This window comes from Phoenix dactylifera, chromosome 17, assembly GCF_009389715.1.
Source record: "Phoenix dactylifera cultivar Barhee BC4 chromosome 17, palm_55x_up_171113_PBpolish2nd_filt_p, whole genome shotgun sequence".
Lineage (NCBI taxonomy): Eukaryota > Viridiplantae > Streptophyta > Magnoliopsida > Arecales > Arecaceae > Phoenix > Phoenix dactylifera.
The window spans coordinates 9207707-9225621 of NC_052408.1; the positions used below are offsets into that span (position 1 = coordinate 9207707).

At 35.9% G+C, this 17915-nt stretch overlaps 1 protein-coding gene across 2 annotated transcripts in view; it reads left to right on the top strand.

The window, feature by feature from the left end:
• The window catches only part of LOC103706372 (callose synthase 10), a 61679-nt gene that overhangs the window by 38121 nt on the left and 5643 nt on the right, over positions 1-17915 (top strand). For both annotated transcript variants that reach the window (XM_026804395.2, XM_008790448.4), the window contains 13 exons: positions 955-1074; positions 2290-2405; positions 2511-2594; positions 7708-7820; positions 12541-12593; positions 12674-12850; positions 12971-13018; positions 13205-13363; positions 15289-15402; positions 15485-15573; positions 15672-15830; positions 16082-16184; positions 17621-17740. In XM_026804395.2, coding sequence (XP_026660196.2) covers positions 955-1074; positions 2290-2405; positions 2511-2594; positions 7708-7820; positions 12541-12593; positions 12674-12850; positions 12971-13018; positions 13205-13363; positions 15289-15402; positions 15485-15573; positions 15672-15830; positions 16082-16184; positions 17621-17740 — 1455 coding nt within the window. The remainder of the gene's footprint in view (positions 1-954; positions 1075-2289; positions 2406-2510; positions 2595-7707; positions 7821-12540; positions 12594-12673; positions 12851-12970; positions 13019-13204; positions 13364-15288; positions 15403-15484; positions 15574-15671; positions 15831-16081; positions 16185-17620; positions 17741-17915) is intronic.

The following is a 17915-nucleotide window of genomic DNA, read 5'->3' on the forward strand; positions in this document are numbered from 1 at the left end:
GTTTGATTTTTTTTTTCTTGATCAGAGGCTGGCTACATTATTGGCCTGTATGCGAGGGATGCCTTGGGTTTAACCAATGATGGATGCAGGGTTAGGTTACAAGCATAACAAATAAGTGCAGGATATGATACAGAGAGTTGATGGAAGAGCAAAAGGAAGTTGGACAAGATTCAGGATTAGTCCATGGTGGTCTTGTACAATGGTTGAGCCTTACATTTGAGTACAAGAAAATGAACACAAAGAAAAACAATGATATCTCAGCCATGGCTATCGAATGGATTCGTAACGAGGATCGGCGAGGGGGCGGACACCTGCTACTCAGTGATATTTGCAAGATGGTGAGAGGTTGTGGTTCTTTTCAGGTTGTGCATGTGTTTCAGGAGGCGAACAGGGTCGCCTCCTTTGCTGCTCAACACTTGAGAGAGATTCTCTGGACATATTATAGAGCTGCCCCTCCACCCTTGCGCCACATCCTCTCTCTAGACTCTTTTGGCTATACTCACACTAGGGCTGTGAGCTGTCGTTGTACCCAAAAAAAAAAGATTAAAGTTTTTTTTTTTTTTTGCCGGGGGGGGGGGGGGGGTGGTGGGGCGGGGGAGGGATGACTTTGGCATACAAAGCCAACTCGAAGCGACAGACAATTCCTTGAAATCTATTTCGTTTGTTAATTTTTTAAAATTTGTTTGAAAAAAGACTGTGATCCTGTTATTAAGCTTAAAATCAATATTCAACGTGCTAGTTTCAGAGTTGTTTCATTTACTTGTAGAGGGATGCCATTTATATATTTTGATCAAAGACAGGTTTTAGCTGCAATCTGCAACATCTTTTCTTTTCTTTTTTTAATGTATTAGGAATTATGTTAGATTAAGAGTACATTAGTGCACTTCCTCTTGCTAGATGTGATTTTCAATTATTTTTTTTAAATAGGTTTTGTTTGCGTTCATATTTATGCAGGAAATATATTCAATCAAGCTTCCTGGAGATCCCAAACTTGGAGAAGGGAAGCCTGAAAACCAAAATCATGCTATAATTTTCACGCGCGGTGATGCAATCCAAACTATTGACATGAATCAGGTTGGTTTTCCTTTCTGATTTTTGTGCACAGTATCTTGCTTCATTTTTTTAGGGTGTATCAGTATTGCAATGTCAGATTATGATAGAATATTATTTACAGTTGTTAGTTTCGAGATATGTGATGAAATTGTGAAGCTGTCTTGTTGTAATAGTTGTACAATTGATCCATATGATATTATTGTTTTGGCTTCATTGCAACTTAGTACTCCATTTGTCAGCAGTTTTAACCGAGGTTCGCCATCTTGATATCAGACCCAATGCCATGTTGATACGGTATCAGTATGCTTAGTACGAGAGTTTGTTCGGCACTACCGAGACTCGGCATGCCTCCTTATCGTGTCTTGGTTTGGTACCGATACGGCACAATACGTCCGGTATAGGGTGGTATGCACTAGTATAGTGAACCTTGGTTTTACCTTTTTAAAATATTTTTATATTAAGGGAATTAGCAAAACTAACAGGCAATGTGATAAATCAGTGAAGCTAGCCACTAGGCACTCAGAAAGACTATCAAGTTGTTTGATGTCATAATCTACAAACAGTTATGGTGAAAGACTGCTACGCAAAGCAAAGAAGAGAACGACTGAAATGCCCAATAGTGATCACGTGCAAAGTTGTAGGCGATGCTGGGAGAATCCAGCAAGGTTCTTCAATATGGAGATCAAATGTTGCATTTTTTAAAAAATTCTAGGGGTCTTCCCTCCCTCCCTCCCTCCTTCCCCATGTTTTCTCCATTATGTGCATGAAATAATGTTTGTAGACCATCTTTCTGTTTGTTTGGAATTCAAAGGCTTATTCCTCCATCTTCTAACCCTTTCCATTACTTTTGTAATTTATTGTTATCATAATCTTGCATGCTTAATAAGGTAACTTTCTCTATGTTTCAATTGGTCTTCTTGGTATTTCTGTCTCTCTTTTCTGTCTACAAATATAATGAGATGTGTCACAAAATTAATATATTGCTTGGAAGTTGGAATAAAACCTTGATTTCTTTTTGCTATTGTATGATGGACTTGCCTATCGGGATTGGCTTCATTTTCTTCCATAGTTTACATTTTATTATCCTCATGTTCTCACATATAATAATTAAGTGGAGTACCATGATGTTTTCTTTTGCTTTATCCTGTTATGTTGCACTGTCTTGTGTACTGCCAAATCAATCATTTGAAATGATCATTCTTCTTAATGTCAACAATGGTGGTCTCAATGGTACAGGACAACTACCTCGAGGAGGCTATGAAAATGCGGAATCTACTTGAAGAATTCCATGGTAATCATGGTCTCCGATCTCCTACAATTCTTGGTGTGAGAGAGAATGTTTTTACTGGAAGGTTGTCCATATGTTCTTGTCAGCATTTTATCTGAAACTTATTATCTCATGTGTCATGGTTTTATGCCCTAACTATTTTTTCCTTTCTCTGCCATCTTCTTCTCAGTGTGTCATCGTTGGCTTGGTTTATGTCAAATCAGGAGACTAGCTTTGTTACCTTGGGTCAGCGAGTTTTGGCATACCCTCTCAAGTGAGTTAACTGTGCCAATCTCTTTATGTTAGGAAGTTATTTTAAATGTACTGACAGCATTTTCATGACTAGAAACTTAATCACTCTAGTGTCTCAAATTGGCAACATGCTCATATAAATGATTAAAATTGAGTTCAATCAAAATCAAACTGTTTGTTTAGTGCTTTATTAATATATTTGGCTGTTATATCTTTGTAAATGGTTTATTTTACATATTTATTAATAAATATTACCATCATAGTCAAGGCTTGTCCAATTATATGAGTTAGCTTGACATGCGTATGAATCCATGGACTTAAAACTTCATAATATATAATGTTAGAACGGAAATTTGTTGCACTTGACACTAACATGGGACGAAGACAAAAGTTAGGGCATACATGGTTTGGTCATTCAGGTTTCATGGCAATCATATTATCCCTTTCTCGATTTTAGTTTGTACTAGCTGTCTACATGTTTTCTTCTATTTGCATATTAATATTGGACAAATACATTCCATGATGGGACCATATTGTGCAAAATCTTGAACTGTGCACTATTCATTTAAAGATTTATTTCTATACCTGAATTACTACATCCTTAAGACAGAGCTTAACTATTTGTGGCACATTCCAGAAAACTAAAATTTATGTTCTACTATTAGCTGTGGGAGGCAATATATTTTTTTGGGTTTAGCCATCTACATCCATCTTCCACACCCAGACAGGAAACAAACTTATTGGACCCATACTCAAACTACCTGATTTAATAGCCTACATCCATAATTGATAGTGGACTTGGTAAGTCATGTAATATATCAGGTACTATGTAGTTATTAACTATTTATTGGGCCTTTTTAGGACCATTTAGAAGGGGGAGAAGGGGTTGAGGTGTAAGGGCAAGGATGAGATTGATGGCAGGAGTGGTTAGAGAGAGTCATAGATGGTACCTAATATTCCAATAGCCCTCTGATAAGGTGATAAACAATTAATAATAATATAATAATAATCTACATGCATAGATATATATATTTTTTGACAAATTACATGTATAGATATACAAAAGTTACTATATTATAGTAGAAATTTTGTGTTTGTAAATGTGTACACTATATCTCTAAGTTCTGCATGTTGATAAATATCATCTTTCAGATTATATATGTAATATGTGTATGTATTTAGACATGGCATTATGTTTAAGCTAGTTAGAGCATATGATTTGTAAGGCCATAATCAGCGGTTCTTAGAGACTATTTAGCATTATTAAAGGAAAATGGCATTGTAATCATGAACACTTTAGTTTTTAAGTATATAGCTTCACTGTTGTAATGTTATGTTCCATTAAAAATATGTATCGTGGAGAAAGTTATCAATAAAATAAAAGGTTTGCGAATTTGTAATAGAGCTTGAAGGTTCAGTTTTAGATCTGAACCTGAATCGAACTTGACAGGGAAAATCTCAACCTGATATCTTGACTTGATCTACTTCAAATCCGTTTAGTTTACACCATCTAACGGAGATTATATATTATTGAGATATTTTGGGTATGTCTTAGCCTGTGCTTAGGCCCAGATCAAGGTGGTTTTGGGGTTGATGTTAAGACCTGAATTTCACTGGTTTGCAAGTTTTTGGTCAGCATGCGGTATGCCTACAGATATGAGATATGGATATGGCATGATCCATATTCGCAGTTCAATAAATTTGTAAATAATAGGACACAAGATACAAGCAAACTATGAAAATACATATATTTTATATGTTACTATATCATCCGTGGAAACCTCTTTTGTAGCTTAATTCTAAATGTGTAGCTGTATATTATGATAAATCAATAAGATGCAAGCATCCCTAATTTATTCATCAAGAAAGAAACTATTCTATTTATATAAAATTTGACATTTGGCTAAAACAAATGGTTGATAATGATGTATTGACTGAGATTTAGTGAATTATTTATGCATGATGTTGGGAGGAATCATGATTGTCCATTTGTCACGTTTATAAAAGGTCATTATAGGTAGCTTCATTGTTCATCATATTGGACTGTACCGCTCGACATCAGGCGTTTGTATCATATCGGTAGCAAATAGATAACTGATAGGGGGAATGTACCTAGTATTGGTACCATGAACTGATCCATACCGACACTGTATAAGCATTGTACTAGTACAGGTACTACTGCAAACCATAGGTACCTTACTGCTGGATTGAATTAGCTAGTGAGTTATTTGGACAAGGGGAAGTTACTCATGCAGGGAACCGCCGACGACCACAAAGGATGTTTCTAGTGGGAAAAAAAACCATCCAATAATAGATAGTTATTAATGGGAAAAACTACCTTTATTAGACAATGAGATAAGAAGACTTCATTTGGATTCAATTCTCACAAGTTGCAATGGAACGATAACAATCTCTGCATATTTGGTGATTATAACAGTGTCTGCATTGAATAGGCTCTTTTAGCCTCTTATTCTCTTTAGAGTGGAGGTCTTACCTGCTCTTGAGACTATCTTGGCATATTTCAATCATTGTATGTCTGTATTCTCAAATCAATAATGTTATAAGGGTTTATAAATTCAGATTGAATGAAGTTGGCTTATTTTCTTTCTTTGATCAATTCTTGTTTTTCATTGCCTTATTCTATCATTCTTTTTTCATTTTTATCAGTCTCAAATGAGATGTTCAAGAAATCCTGGACAATCCTCAAATCAATCTGAATCATGGCTGACTATTAGAGAAAATTGAAAATGTGACAAAGACATCCACAACAAATTGTTTAAAGATATAAAAAATATTTTAGATTATTTGGATCCATATCATAGTTTTTGATATATTTTTACGACCAGCTGCCAAATTGACGTCAACCTTCCATGTTTCTCATTGGGGCTTGGGACCAACTACATCAGTGTTAAAAAAGAGAGAAGCAATTGGCATTGGCCAAACTCGAACTGCAGATAATCAGTGGTTAGATTGACATGATACCAACCACACCGATGTGTTAGATTGGCATATTAGCCAGCACCAAACAGTTAGGAAAAAGCTATTGTGATTATGGTTAATGCAAGGTTTTAAATACTTGTAGTGAATCCATTACATTTTTTCCGTCGAAACAATATTAATACAGTATCAGTATTGATGGGTACATACTAAAATCGACATTATAAAAAAACATTAAAAAAAATAAGTGTTGTCGACTAGTATGATCAGTAAAGTATTTATTGGATATTGCCATGACATGTAATTGGAGTACTTTTGTATCCTATTTTGATACAAACCCAAGATTCCTAGGTGGGTTCCGGTAAAGCTAGCTAGCAATTAGCTCTATTATTAGCCATTCTTGGAAGGATTGACATGGGGCTCTCTAATTATGATGAGTATTTGCAATTTGTCCAGGAAGTCAGTATTTTAGGTTTCTAGTAGTGATTAACTGAACTTGTTAACAACCTTTCTAGATAGAAAAGATCTAATTGGTTCCCTAGGTTGAAAAACAATCTTCCTTTTCTATTTTGATCAACAAGACAATTGTTTTTGCAATAGATGGGGTGCAAAGGTTCGTCGAATCAGTATGGGTATACACCATGCCGCGCTGGAGCGTATCGAAACATGGAGAGGTCGGGGGAGAGGGAAGGAGAGAGGGAGAGTGAGAGAGAGCCCACCGAATGAGGGCTTTGACGGGGACAGAGAGGGAGGGAGCGAGAGTCGGGGGAGTGCGACCACCTTGTCAGCGGTGGCTCGAGAGTTGTCAGCAAAGCTAGGGCACGATCTGAGCGTCTCGGAACATTGAAGACATTTGAGGAGGGGGGGAGGGCGAGGGTAGAATATAGGTCAAATCGATCTGCATAGCTGAGCCGTTTTGGCATACGTAAAGCCTCTGAAGCAAAGTTCGCCGAATCGGTATCGAAGGTCATACAGGTTGGCGACTTGTTTGGCATGGTACAGGTCCATACCATGCTGTTCCAAGGTGTACTAAAATAGGGAGAGTCGGATTGGGAGGAGAGAGAGGAAGAGAGAATTGGAAGGGAGGGGGAGGGAGGCAGGAGGGAGAGAGAGACCGAGAGAGAGGGCTCAAAATCCCTTGGTGTCATGGCCCGGGGGGGGGGGGGGTGAAGGAGAGAGAGGGAGGGGGAGGGAGAGGAAGGGGGAGGGCCAAGGGAAACCCTAGCCCTAACCCTAGCGGGGGAGCTCAAGAGAGAGAGGGAGGGGGCTTTTTATCGAGTTGGGGTGGCGGCGGCCGTGGCCGCGCCGGGGGGGGGGAGGGTTGCAGGGTAAATCAAACGCTGGAGCCATTTCAGCCTATTTACCGAGCCAACAGGGTGAACCGTCCCGTTTCACCATCAGTTTGTTCAGTAGACCTTGAATGTGATGGTTCGGGGCGATACAGGCAACCATTTTCTGAATTTTGTTCTTTTCTTCATTCATCCTTCTTTGTTAAAATTACGATTGGTGGTAATCAATTTTTGATAATCAAATTATCAGATCGTGTTTATCTTTAGATTCTAAGTAGTTTTAGAAAATTGATGCTTGCTTTAAGTGGAAATAAATAAGAAGAATTAATTGTTTATTTGGTCAGTGAGTCAATCAGTATATTCTTGCGTATGTTCTATGTTTGTGCATTCAGACTTTTGTTCTTCCTTAACTTGTTAGTCAAGGTATGCCTAAACATGATGATGTCAGATCAGACTATTTTTAGGCTTCTTAGTCATATTCAGTTTGTAGCCTAGTGATTTCTGCATGTTGTCCCTTGTAGCCTGCTTGTACATAAATTGATTATGTCAATATGATCTTTAATCTGCTCATTTGCTCCCGTTCATGTGTTTTTGGTTCTTTGTTTTCTCATATATCTGAATTGCAGCACTTTGTCTTGGGATCTATTCCTTTTCTGGGCTTCAATTACTCTTTCATAACTGGTTTGCAACAATGTTTGACAATCACTATGAACACAGTGATGAATAATTATTATTGGAATAACAAACATTTTCAATCTCTACTTGCTTGAGAATTTTCTACTTTTGCTTTTCTAGTTTTGGACATTAACCTTTTTTGTTTATCTGTCTTTTTTTATGTTGTAGCACTAAATCAAGCTTGTCGTTGTATTTTCTGCTTAAGGAATAATGCATGATCTCACCCCTTTCCAGGGTTCGTATGCATTATGGTCATCCAGATGTTTTTGATAGGATATTCCATATAACAAGAGGTGGCTTAAGCAAAGCATCCCGTGTCATCAATATTAGTGAAGATATATATGCAGGTACATGTGAAAGAGATTGACAACAGATATCTCCTTTTTTCCAAGGAAACTTGCTGCTTTTGCCTGAGGGTTTTGATGACAATATTGATGCTTCAAATGAAGTGAAATATTTTAACTGCATGTTTGTCACATTGATTTTATCTGCTTTTGTTGGTTCTTGGAAGACTAGTCCTTTCCACTGATGTTAATGTTTTAAACGAAGTGAGGTTTTTAAATTGGATGGTTTGCCACACCAATTTTATCTGCTTTTGTTAGTTCATAGAACTAAGCCTTTTCACATGAATTCATTTTTATCTGTGGGTGGTGGGTGACTCATGACTATTGTAAGTCAGATGGAAGTTGCCTGGTATTGTTCTTCAATTATCTGTTTTGTGGCGCTAAATGATGCGGTTTCTACTTTCTTTGAAAACTTGTACCAGCACCCTTTCCTTTATATGCCTAGTAATCCGATTCTCATAGACCCACATTAATCTAACTTAGAACTTAGAAAAATATATGATAATTTGCTATTTATTTTGTGCTGAATAAGATCTTATTTTCTATTGCTTTCATTTTGTAGCAATTCGAAATTCGCCATCCAATAAGCAAGTAATTTATCACAAGAAGAATTCAATTCCTCTTCATGTGAACTACTTATTTTCAAAAAATAAAAGCAAGCAGGTCATAGTGTGTCACTTTTCCATGGCCTTGTCCCTTTGCAATTTTGCACCATCTATTACACAACTTGCTAAGGTATCCCATCTATACAGTCTTTATCTGTCTTATTTCAGTGGCAGTAAATTGTGTGCTGAAGCTTAAGATTGATGTCTTGCAGTGAAATGAAGAATGTTCCAAAGTTGTGTTCAAACAAATCTTTGCTAATATATATATTAGACCAACCCAGCCTTCATTGGTGCCATGATTTTACAGTTACAGCATCTTAATATTCTTCATGGATGAGGCAAAGACTAAATTAAGTCATTCATATCTTGTATTGATTGAGCAACTCAACACTTAATTTGCCAAGTTCTTTGCTTAAGTTCATGTTTTGAGGTTCATCAAAAAAGTTCATGTTTGGAGCTCTGATCAATCCTCTTCATAGAAGGAATTTCAAAATGTACTGGTCATCACCTTTGTGAATTTGGTGCCATATAGCGGAAGACATGATTCAAACAGTTGAATCAGTATTATTCCATGTGTAAGATTCAGCTTCAGGAGAAGAAGAAGAGTGACCTTAGATTGTTAGCAGAAATATAGTTACTTGAATCAGTAGTATGCTCAGTTTCAGGTGCATGGAAGTAGATATCTTGAAAGAAAAAAGAGAGTAAGGAAGAACTTGAAGTGTTTGCTCGTGCATGTTTCTGGAGAAATTTTTAGAGTGGGTTCAGTTTCTTAGGCAGAAGTTTTCAGTTGCATGATATTTTTATCAATTTATCAAGTCACTTACCAAGAGCAAATCAAATTATAAGCTTCTGTCAAAATATCACACAGAATACTAAGTATTGTAAAATGAGAATATTGGCCCCTAAATCTTCATTCTTCCACATATTTTGAGCCTCGTTACACAAGTTTTAGTGGAAAGTAGGTGTCTAGAGTTAGTAGCATGTGAAACAGATCAAGATATGGGATTGAGAGGTGATGATATAACTGGTGAAATAGATGATGATGTTAGGTTTCTACTTCACATGTTTAATTTCAGACATTGTGGACCATTGATGCATAATTGATAATAATGGCTAGAAAAGAGTTTATGACATGCATGCATATGGAAGCTATGGAAGGACAAAGATGCTAGAAACACACAGATTACATGGTGTTGCACTTTAATTACATCATATTATAAAGCCAATCTATAAGCACTTAGGACTTCGAAATAGAATTTTCTTCTTATGAGCAAGACAACACAGGACACATTATTGACAATTTAAATTAATTTAATCCATGTCTAGATTCATAGAAGTAAGAACAAACTAAAACAAGGTTAAGATGATTAGCATCTGATATCAAGTCTATAGAACTGAATGGGTTATGTCAGTTCTTACATTCTTCCCTCCCTTTTCAATGTGAAGATCGATAATGTAGTAGCGTTTGCCACAAAGGTAGCTCGTCCATAACGACGGGAAAAAAAGAGAGAGAGAGCATAATGTTAATTGGTTGTTGAGTGGCTTGGATGCTAGCTCTGCAAGGTTTGCGGGGATGATACTTTAAGGATTCATGACCATTAATGTGTGGTTTCCTCTAGAGAAGTAACCAAAGTAGCTGATTGTTGAAATTGATGAGGATGTGATGTTGCTGACAATATTACCGCTTAGATTGCAGTGAGGAAAACTAAATGAAAGTCAGTAGTCATGTATGCTATGCAGGTTGATAGAGGAAACAACATAAATATTGTTAGAAACATGGTCCAAGCATAATATGAAGCATCTAGCTTTTATGCTGATGATTGATGAAATATGGGTGATATTGGCAATTTAGATTTGAAAATTGATATCACTGGTGGTACCTACTAGTAAGGAGATAGGCTTGCTAATAAAAAGCAGACTAGTTAGGTGATGGTTGTCTAGATAAATTATCTGCATTATTGATTTGCAATTAAGTTAGTAAACATTAGCATCATGCTAAATGTACAAGATTCCTAGGATTTACTAGTGCTACTTGGATTTGTACATGCATCCAAGCCAAATATGTCAAAATATGTTCTAAGTTAAAGTATTTGCACGTAGTTTGATCATTACTAATTCATGATGTTGGAAATATATTTTTCAATTTAATGAATTCTTACAAATAAGGTTTGTGAAATTTTGAAGAACTCTTAGAAGCATACAATTAACAGCCAAGAAGAAAAAGATAATCGTATATCAGTTTTCTAATAAATCTTTTTGTAATTTACAGCTTAAATTTATGTTGTACAAGTCCTCGAAATTTCTTCTTCTTATATTGTTGGTTGGTCTGCCAAACTGTTAGAGTCTGATCCATTGGTCCATTCGCGTGCTAAAGTGATTAATGGAGGTAAGCCTGGTGCATGCCAAGCATGGCTAAAAGGTACCTTTTGTAAATATCTGTTTAAATTCTTGCTGTAAGAAGCCAATGCACAAACAGTTGTAGCTGGTCGTGTGGTTATGAGGATGCACGGTAAAAGGCTGGAAGTTGGTGTACAATCTTCTACACTGTGCAAAGCTGTGATGTAAGCAAGTTCGTTAAGATGAACTGAGATCAAATTACCAATAGAAGATTCCATCTAGAAGACAGGTTGAGTGATGAAGTATAATCTGAAATTGAATCTAGAGGCAGATTGACAAACTCAAGATGATAGACTGATAGTAAGATATGCTGATAAAACCAATCAAATGCTGATGATGCGGTGAGGGTCTTGATTTGAAATGGATAGAGAAACTCATGGAAGAAGGTTCAACCCCAGTCAGAGTATATCGGTCAAAGGATAAAGGGTGACTTCGAATCTAATGGAAGAGATGCTGAACTACCCTTTTAAATGGCTGTCTTGGGGTAAAAGATAAATACTAGGTTTGCAAAGTGTAAACTGGAAATACAGGCAATATTGACACAAAAGGGAATGTGTCAATCTAAAGAAGCCTGAATAATTGAAGCTCAAAGAAGCTTATAATGATACAATCTGGCTAATAATTAGCAAGAAGATGGGATTTGCTTAAAAGAGGTGTGGATTTGTGTAGAAGAGGTGTGGATTTTTAGAAAATCTTAAACTAGAGAAGTTTGGGGATATGTCAATCTGCTAGGAATCACATCGACCTTGTACAGAGTCAAGGGAATATGATGAATTACCAAGCTTGGCAGAGTTTTTCTTTGTTTTTTATTGACCTTTTCATTGTTTTAAAGTTTACATGAAGCTTGGAATATGTTGATAACCAAGGATTAAGGTGCCATCTGTGCTGGATGGCATCTAGCGAGATGTACTATGCCAGTTCCTTATCTGAAGGCAGCAATGTTGCTTGCCTATTCATGTATCCTGGTACTTGCTAAGCATTGGCATAGCAAGTACCATTTTAGTGCCAGCCCAGCTCATGGTACTCCAATCCTTGTTGATATCAAGTAGATTTGATTCAGTGAAGTATTAAGAAATTCAACTTGCATTTATGTTTTTGCTTTCTTTATCTTGCAAATTAATTAAAAGCTTGCATGAGAAAGGTTGAAAGATTGACATCAAATTCATAAATGAGGAACACTTTAGATTAAGCTAAATCTGTTGATACTTTCTTTGAATTTGATGGGGTAAACCTGGAATGAAATGTATGAACACAGCATATTGTTTTAGAGACTAACAAATGTATAGTGAGTGAAACTTCCAATGGTGCGACCAGCAGTGAATAAGTCATATGTGTAATTATACTATTGATTTGCCATTTATAGGAGAATTTTTTTCTGGCATTTCTCTGACTTTCGCAGCTAATGTAGAGAGAAATTCCAGCTAGTTCATGCAACCTTTTGATCAATACCCCTTGGTTGATGAGATCAAGCAATTTCTTTACCGCTCAGTTTATTTTGCTTTATCTGACAGTGGTTTCCTACAGTATTTTGTGCTTGTATTATGATATAATGTGCTTATGTAAGGAAGAGCCTTAAGTAGATACAGGTAAAGACATGGAATTTACTTTGATTTGGTATTTTGGAATCTGTAACGAAAGTATAACACGTTTGATTTACGACATTTGGATCCATATATAACTGTCAGAATTTATTGAACTTAGTTATTTGATGTAACCTGCAGGATTCAATTCTACGCTGAGGCAGGGAAACGTCACACACCATGAATATATTCAGGTTGTGCCCATTGAGACATTCTCTTACATCACAATTTTGAAGAATGCTGCTACATTTTGTTTAACTTTGCTTTCTCACAGGTTGGAAAAGGTAGAGATGTTGGTCTAAACCAAATTGCTCTGTTTGAGGGTAAAGTGGCTGGTGGAAATGGGGAGCAAGTCTTGAGTAGAGATGTTTACCGGCTTGGGCAGCTCTTTGACTTCTTTAGAATGTTATCTTTCTACATCAGCAGTGTTGGTTACTATGTGTGCACAATGGTTTGCCCTCCAATCCCCCTTCTCTCCCTCTCTCTCATTGTTTGCTTATCAGTGTCTCTGTGTATCAGATTCAATTTTCAGGTTTGTGCTGTCGCTAAATCATGAGAGTTGTTGATGCAGATGACTGTTCTTACTATATACATTTTTCTATATGGAAGGGTTTACCTGGTAAGCTCACAGATAGGTGTTTTTTCTCACTGCAATCACATGATGTGCAAAAAGAAACTAAGTTGATGTCTTCAATACTTTGTCAGATTTGACAAGTACATAAATAATTTGATGTTGCTGATTTTCTTACATTGCACTGTTACTTCATATGTAAATACCCTTCTGATGCTTTATTTCAAAATTCAGGCACTATCTGGACTTGATTCTGCAATATCACATCAGGCTAAGATGCTGGGAAATACTGCACTGGATGCTGCATTGAATGCTCAGTTCTTGGTTCAGATTGGTATTTTTACTGCAGTACCAATGATAATGGGTTTCATATTGGAACAGGGTTTATTACAGGTTTGTGTGTCAATTACCATTACAATCTTCATTAGTGGCTTATCCTCTCCTTGAATTATTTTTGTTATGAATCTGGCTAGTTTAGACATTGCTTTAAAATATTATCCTGGCTCCATTTAAAATCCTATATTTTGTGTCCTCTTGTATGATGTCTGTCATAAATAAATTGTTTATTGCTGTAACTTTTGGGACAGCTTTATGTATGGGCAAAGGTTATACATGTAAATGATTTTTGGTTCTAGGCACATTAGAGGAACAAGATAATGTTAAGTAGTTTGGATCTCCATGGTGGATCTCCCATCTTTCTATTTGACTTGACTAGATTTGGCCTCAAAATCAGACCTTACGATAGCGCCCCCCACCTTCTCATATATATGTATGTGCGTGTTTGTGTGTATCCTCTCAAACATGTGAAAATATTGTTTTACATTAATAACATAACCTTATGCACTTCATAGATTTTAAGGACTAAGAAGATGCCTAATAAATGGAGGAAGAGCACTGTAGTACTGATTTATAAGAACAAAGGTAATATGCAAAATTATTTTAACTATCTTAGTATTAAACTCATAAGCCATATTATGAAGCTTCAAAAGAGAGGTGATTGAGCATAGATTGAGTTGTCACAAAAATATTAGAGAATCAATTAGGTTTTATAGCAGTAAGGTCAACTATGGAAGCTATTTTTCTCCTTCGAAGGTCAATAGAGAATTACAGAGAAAAGATTGTCATAGCGTTTTCATTAATTTACAAAAAGCAAATGGTAAAGTCCTTTGAGAAGTCTTATAGTGGGTGTTAGAAAATAAAGGAATTTTGGTTAGTTATATCAATATGATTAAGGACATATATAATGGAGCAGTTACTAGTGCAAGAACGACTGGTGGTAATACAAGTGAGTTTCCAATCATATAGATTTATACCAAGGATCTGCCCTTAGTACTTACCTTTTTGCTCTAGTTATGGTTGAACTTACTAGACATATTTGGGATGATATTCCTTAATGTATGTTATTTGCAGATGATGTAGTCTTAGTGGATGAACTAAGTTTAGAGTTAATCAAAAGTTGGAATTATGGAGGAGTGCATTAGAATCAAAGGATTTCAGGTTAAGCAAGACTATGATGGAAAATATATAATTTTAATAAACTTAAAAATAGCGATGAAGGTTGAGTGAAAATTGAGGATCTTGATAAGAGTGATCATTTTTGCTATTTAGTATCGATTATTTTATAAGGACAGGGAGATTGAAGAGGTTGTTATCCATATGATTAAATCAGGATGGATAAAATGGCGAAGTACAATTGGGATTTATATGATCGAAGGATACTTGCCAAGTTGAAGGAAAAATATTATAGAATAGCCATACGACTAGCTATGCTTTATGATACAAAATGTTGGGCAATTAGAAAACATGTATGCAAGATGAGCATGAGCGAAATGAGAATGTTGAAATAGATGCATGGTAATGTAAGAAAGAATAAGAAATGAAGTCATTAGTAAAAAAGTAGAGGTCCACCAATTGAAGATAAATTGAGAGAAGGATAACTTAGATATTTTGGACATGTACAACATAGACGGAGAGATGCACCAATACAAAAGAGTGATTTAATACATGTAGAAGGATTGGGAAGTAAAGGTAGACCGAAAATCACATGGAATGGAGAAAGGAAGGGGCTTGATATTGCTTCATTGGTCAAAAAGTGTGGCCCTAAATAGAGGCGGAATGTAGGAAAAGGATTCGTTTAGCCAACCCTAACTTGTTTGGGACTGAGACTTAGTTGATTTGAGTTTATGCACTTCATGAGTCTCTCTCTCTCTCTCTCTCTCTCTCTCCGTCCAAAATGTCTCATCAATTATTGCTAGCATGCAATGCTTTACTGTTGTTGTTGAGTTTCTTTTGATCAATTTCATTGGCATTGCTTGCAGGCTGTTTTTAGTTTTATTACTATGCAGCTTCAGTTGTGCTCAGTGTTTTTCACATTTTCACTTGGAACTAGAACACACTACTTTGGCAGAACAATCCTTCATGGAGGTGCTAAGGTTTGTTGTTTTGACTGATGAAACATGTACTGAAAGTTGTTTCTTGTGTAGTCATTGTATAACATTGCTGATATACTTACAGTACAAGGCAACTGGAAGAGGTTTTGTTGTTCGTCATATCAAGTTTGCTGAAAATTATAGAATTTACTCGCGAAGTCATTTTGTTAAGGCGTAAGTCTTGTTATCATTCAGGCTACTATGCTTTATGTTATACTAAGAACAATTTTTGTTGGTACCTGCTATAACTGGAATTCTTTCCTGTTTTACAGACTTGAGATTGCACTTCTTCTCATTGTCTACATTGCATATGGTTACACTGAGGGTGGTGCATCTTCATTTATCCTACTTACTGTCAGCAGTTGGTTCCTAGTTATATCGTGGCTCTTTGCCCCATACATATTCAACCCATCTGGGTTTGAGTGGCAGAAGTAAATTTCTTGACATAACAATTGTTGCTTCCATTTTGTTTGGATAGTTATAGTCAAATGACTTCTAATAAAAGTTCTTAGATTCTGATTTACTTATAATTTTTATATTTCTTTTGTAATCTTGGATTATAATCTGTTTTCTTCCTAATAATATTAGATTATAATCTGTTTTCTTCCTAAGCAGCCATTAATTTGTACTTTTTATTGTCTGTCTCATCTTCAATCATGACATTTTGATATGCAATTACCAGGACTGTTGAGGACTTTGACGATTGGACTTCCTGGCTTCTTTATAAAGGAGGAGTTGGGGTGAAGGGGGAAAATAGCTGGGAGTCTTGGTGGGATGAAGAACAGGTTTGTTACTAAATAATTATCATATCTAAACTATGCATAATATCAGTTATGTACCCAAATGTTTTTTATGTTAATTTCCTTATCATCTTATTTCCTCTTTTATCCGCTTCTTCTTGAGATATTACATTACAACTTTGTTTTATTTTTTCCAAATATGTTGTTTGTTGTTAGAGCAAACTTTCTGAGTAGCAGTTTTCCATCAGACAATGAGCATATGCTTTGAAGAACTAGATCAAAGTAAATTGTCAGATTGAAAAGGCCCTTTCTCAATGGAATTTTGTTCAATCATCTTTTAGTTGAGATTTTCTAAAGATATAAAAGTCTGCAACCCCTAACTCGTCTTATCCCATCAATTTGAAGACATCTTCAAGTGTCATTTTCCCTGCCTATGGAAGACTGAAATGTGTAGCATCAGATGCTTTTTGAGATTGTTCTTGAAATTTTCAAGCCAAATGTTATAGTTTTTTTAATTTTATGGGATAGAGCTTATTGTCCAAGGTTAGGGTACTCAAAGAAGATTAACTTCAGAATACCAATGCCATTACATGCATACAAAGTTGGGATGTTATTGTCGTACCTTTTGCTCACAGCATGCCTTTGTCACGATTGGCATGGCGCTTTCCACCAACATTATCTGCAGCCATAAAAGATAGCCAAATGGATTCCTAGATTCTTCCTGCTGGTAGATTAAAATTTTAGAATAAACAGACCGTTGCTTACTAAGGGCCTTGAGTGGGTTTGGTACAACTTTTTGAAACTATGAGACCATAAAACCCTTGTTATTTTGATCTTGTTATTTCCTTATTTTGTAAATTAAGCATATTATTTACCATATATGAGAGGACAACAGTGATAGAATGACTAAATTATTCTTTTGGTTTATAAATTAGCAAGAGAAATAACATCTTGTGAGCTAAGTGCAATCTTACGTAGTAAAATCATTAATGCTTAAAGTGAAGATTGACACACTGCAAGGATTAATGGCCTATATCACCGCTTCTTCATAGGTCACTTAATATATATGATTCTAGTAAGCGATCATGTAAAAATTTATGTAGTTTGTATACATGACCATAGATGTAGGTTTGAGCAGGTCTGCGAAATAATGACATCTCTTGACCTTTCCAGCATCGCTCTTAGTTCTTCAAACTTGAAGTATGACAGGTTTGGGTAGGATGATTAGATATGTTCATGAATACTGTCTTTTTTAAATTTATTTTCAATTGATATCAGAAATTGCTTCAGTTACAATAGTAGTGTATTCCCTATGGCAAGTACAATAATACATTCTTTAAGTTATGGTTTTGTGTGGTACCAACCCAAAAGAGCAATGTGCTTCTACTGGCCTAAAAAGTTGAAACATTGTGAATTTCTAAACAAATGATATGTTAATGTATTGTCAATCATGCAAAATTTATCTTATGATGTGTCTGCAGGTGCATATACATACATTGAGAGGGCGCATTTTGGAGACAATCTTGAGCCTCAGATTTGTTATATTTCAGTATGGCATTGTATACAAGCTACATCTAACTGGAAGTAATACTTCATTAGCAGTAAGTCGTCGTCTTCATGCTTCTACCCTTTCACTTGCTTCTACGCATGCTTCATTTTACATAGATGAAAATTTGGTGCTCTTTTGGTCGCATTACTATCTTCATGCACAAGGTTAAGTTCACTTGCTTCTGTTTATGTCATGTTGTGGCAATGCCTTACAGAACTTCTTTTATT